The sequence below is a fragment of the Acyrthosiphon pisum genome, chromosome X, assembly GCF_005508785.2.
Source record: "Acyrthosiphon pisum isolate AL4f chromosome X, pea_aphid_22Mar2018_4r6ur, whole genome shotgun sequence".
Classification (NCBI taxonomy): domain Eukaryota; kingdom Metazoa; phylum Arthropoda; class Insecta; order Hemiptera; family Aphididae; genus Acyrthosiphon; species Acyrthosiphon pisum.
The window spans coordinates 98,302,089-98,305,182 of NC_042493.1; the positions used below are offsets into that span (position 1 = coordinate 98,302,089).

Genomic DNA, 3,094 nt, shown 5'->3' on the forward strand with positions numbered 1-3,094 from the left:
ACTAGGTAATTAACTTATATAAACAAAATGTTTTCGGGTAATAATTACAAAATTAAATACTTGTATATTTTTCGTTTGAACAAATTTGTTTTAATAAATCTGGCGATGACTTCAGGAACGAGTAAAATTCTGTACAAGACGTTTTAAAGTTAACTTTTGTTAGGAACATTGCTTTTAAACATGACACTTGAAGCTGTGTTTTTTCGGCCGTCCATAAATTGTTCATTAATGAAAAAATTTGTTCGACTGGTGCATTCGTAGCAGGTAATACGTCACGACACTAGTTATTTTTATATTTTACTATTGTCTCGTTATCTTATCTAGATGCAATTAACGGTCAATAACGTCAAACACACACGCACACATAAGAAATAAGATATAATAAAAACAATATTTCGTCAATGAACATTTATTTTCATTATTTTTTTTGTCTACTTTTTGAAAACGGGACATTTTAGCGTCCTGAAGATTTCCCAGGGGACAACGGGACAGAGATTCAAAAACCGGGACTGTCCCGTTCAAAATGGGACGTATGGTCACCTTAAGTATAATGCACAAAGACTAAACTGGATATGAATGGGTACCATATAGGATAAAATGTACTAGTAGGAATTATTGTTTTGATCCTTGCTCCTTAAATGTAGTAATTATTATTTACACAATCAATAAATATAAATTATTAACTATTTTTAATATATTTTAAAAGGTATCATAAAAAGATGGATTCCATAAAACAAGTTAAACCAAACACAAATGGCCAAAAACAAGTTCTGAAATCCAACGGATGTAAACCTAAAATATATACAAATAGCTGTCATACTCACAGTCTATTTGAAGTTCTACAATCTTTATGCAAGTATGTTGTGATTAATTTTAGCTGCTTGCTGCTAGAAAAAAAAAAATTTATAAGTTTTGTGTTTTTAGAGAAGGAAGTATTATGTGATATACATAAACAGATGACGGTGTAATGGTGTGTGAACATAGACTTGTTTTAGTATCTGCTAGTCCATATTTCTGTGCAATGTTTACTAGTTTTAACAAAAGCAAAACAGATCTTCTTAATATTAGAGAGTTTGATTCTAACGTTTTAAAACTGTTGATTGATTATATTTATACTGGTAAAATCGAGATCACCGAACAAATCTGCAGTATAGGGTTAGCTGTTAGGGAGATCTATAAAATAAAACCTGTCATAAATAATTTATGAATATTTTTATAAATGATAATAAAACTTAATATTAATACATTTATGTATTTATATTTTGTAGTTTATTTATTAGTTCAAGCTTTAGTACTTCAAACTTGGAGCAAAGCCATACAATGTTTTTGGGAGTGATATAAAAAATAAATATTTGCCAATGACTAGGCTAAATAAGTTTGAGGCGCCAATGATTTTATGTCATTACTTTTTATATTATTTTAATTTAACTGTATTTATTTGCTCTAGGTATATGAATGTGTTATAAATTGGGTGAAACATGAATTAGATTCTAGATATGATTGTTTGCCTAAATTAATGGAATATGTTCGATTACCTTTAGTTTCAATGCAATATATTTCAAAAAATTTGGTTAATGAACAACTTTTTAAAAATAGTCCTGAATGTAAGTATTTTCATAAATACACCTTTATTGCAAATTTAATATCATATATTAAAATATAATAATATATATTTTAGGTACAGAGTTTTTAATTGAAGCTTTACATTTCCATGCACCTTCTAAACAACTTCAAATTTTCATTCCACAAACAATACGTAACACACCTAGACATTTGAGAAATAAAGTATAAATCAGTTTTCATTAATTTCCCTTTACAATATTCTGTTAATTCTACTATTTTCAGGTTATTTTGATCTCGAGTAGATCACAACCATAAAAAAGTTGTATATATCCATTTACGACTCAGAAACCAACCTGTTGCGGAATAAATCAGAAATGACTAAGAACAGTACATCTAGTGATCTAGCCTTAATCAAAAAAAATTTAGCGTTTTCTTTTTCTGATAGAATTCATGTGTTTAATTTATCTTCTCAGTCAGTCTGTTGGGCACCAGTAGTTGACATGTTAGTTGATAGAAGATGTTTTGGAGGTGGCATTTTAAGTGATCGTATATATGCTATAAGTTATATCAATAAACATTTTAAATTTTATATCTTAATTTTTTTTAACTAAATCCTAGGTTGGTGGAATAGATGGAATAGATAATTGTAAAAATAATTTAAATAGTGTAGAGGTTTATGATGAAAGTATTAAAGAATGGAGTCTGTTAAAAATTATGTCTAATAAGAGAAGTTATTTGGGTGTAGGAATAACATTTTATATGCGGTAAATAAACATTTTATTTTAAATTTGTTGTACATATTCTCATTTAATCTAATTTTAAAGGTTGGAGGATATGACAATAAGTGTTATTTGAAATCGGTTGACTGCTATGATCCCCGTGTTAAGACTTGGACAACAGTTGATAATATGTCTGTAAGTCGCATTGCTCTTGGCGTTGAAGTAGTCAATGGTATTTTGTACGTGGTCGGTGGTTATAACAAGTTTAGTGTCCTTCAAAGTGCTGAGGCTTATAGACCAACCACTGGAGTTTGGTATTCTATATCAAATATGCATCTATGCCGAATGTATCCAAGTGAGTATATTTATTTTATAGTCCAAATCTTTCAAAATATAATGTATTAAATTTTAATTGCATTTTCATTATAGGAGTTGTCACATTAAATGGCCTGTTATATGTTTTTGGAAGATTTGACAAACCTGGTGCGAGTCTTTGTTTGACATCTGTAGAAATATACGACCCAGACACTGATGCCTGGTCCATTGAAACATTTCCGTCAACAAATATTAACACTATTAATGGAGCTGTAGTCATTGATAGATCAGTACATTTTAATAATAAATAGCTTACATAGTCTCATTGATTGTTGTTATAAATTAAGGGGACTGCAGCCAGTTTTGACAAAAGTCAAAACTAATGTAGATTTGACCAATCTAAACATTAATTTTGTTTGTTATTGTGTTTTTTAAATATATTTAAATTCCATAACATAAAATAAACCTTATGGTGGCGGGAGGGGCTCCAGTCAATG

The 3,094-nt window shown here is 29.0% G+C and overlaps 1 protein-coding gene across 1 annotated transcript; it reads left to right on the forward strand.

Moving 5' to 3' along the window:
- Positions 1–1,851: 1,851 nt before the first annotated feature.
- Positions 1,852–2,987, forward strand: LOC103308184 (kelch-like protein 2). The gene is made up of 2 exons (XM_029485711.1): positions 1,852–2,637; positions 2,712–2,987. The coding sequence occupies exons 1-2, from the start codon at positions 2,472–2,474 to the stop codon at positions 2,906–2,908; spliced, it is 363 nt and encodes a 120-aa protein (XP_029341571.1). The 5' UTR covers positions 1,852–2,471; the 3' UTR covers positions 2,909–2,987.
- Positions 2,988–3,094: the final 107 nt, after the last annotated feature.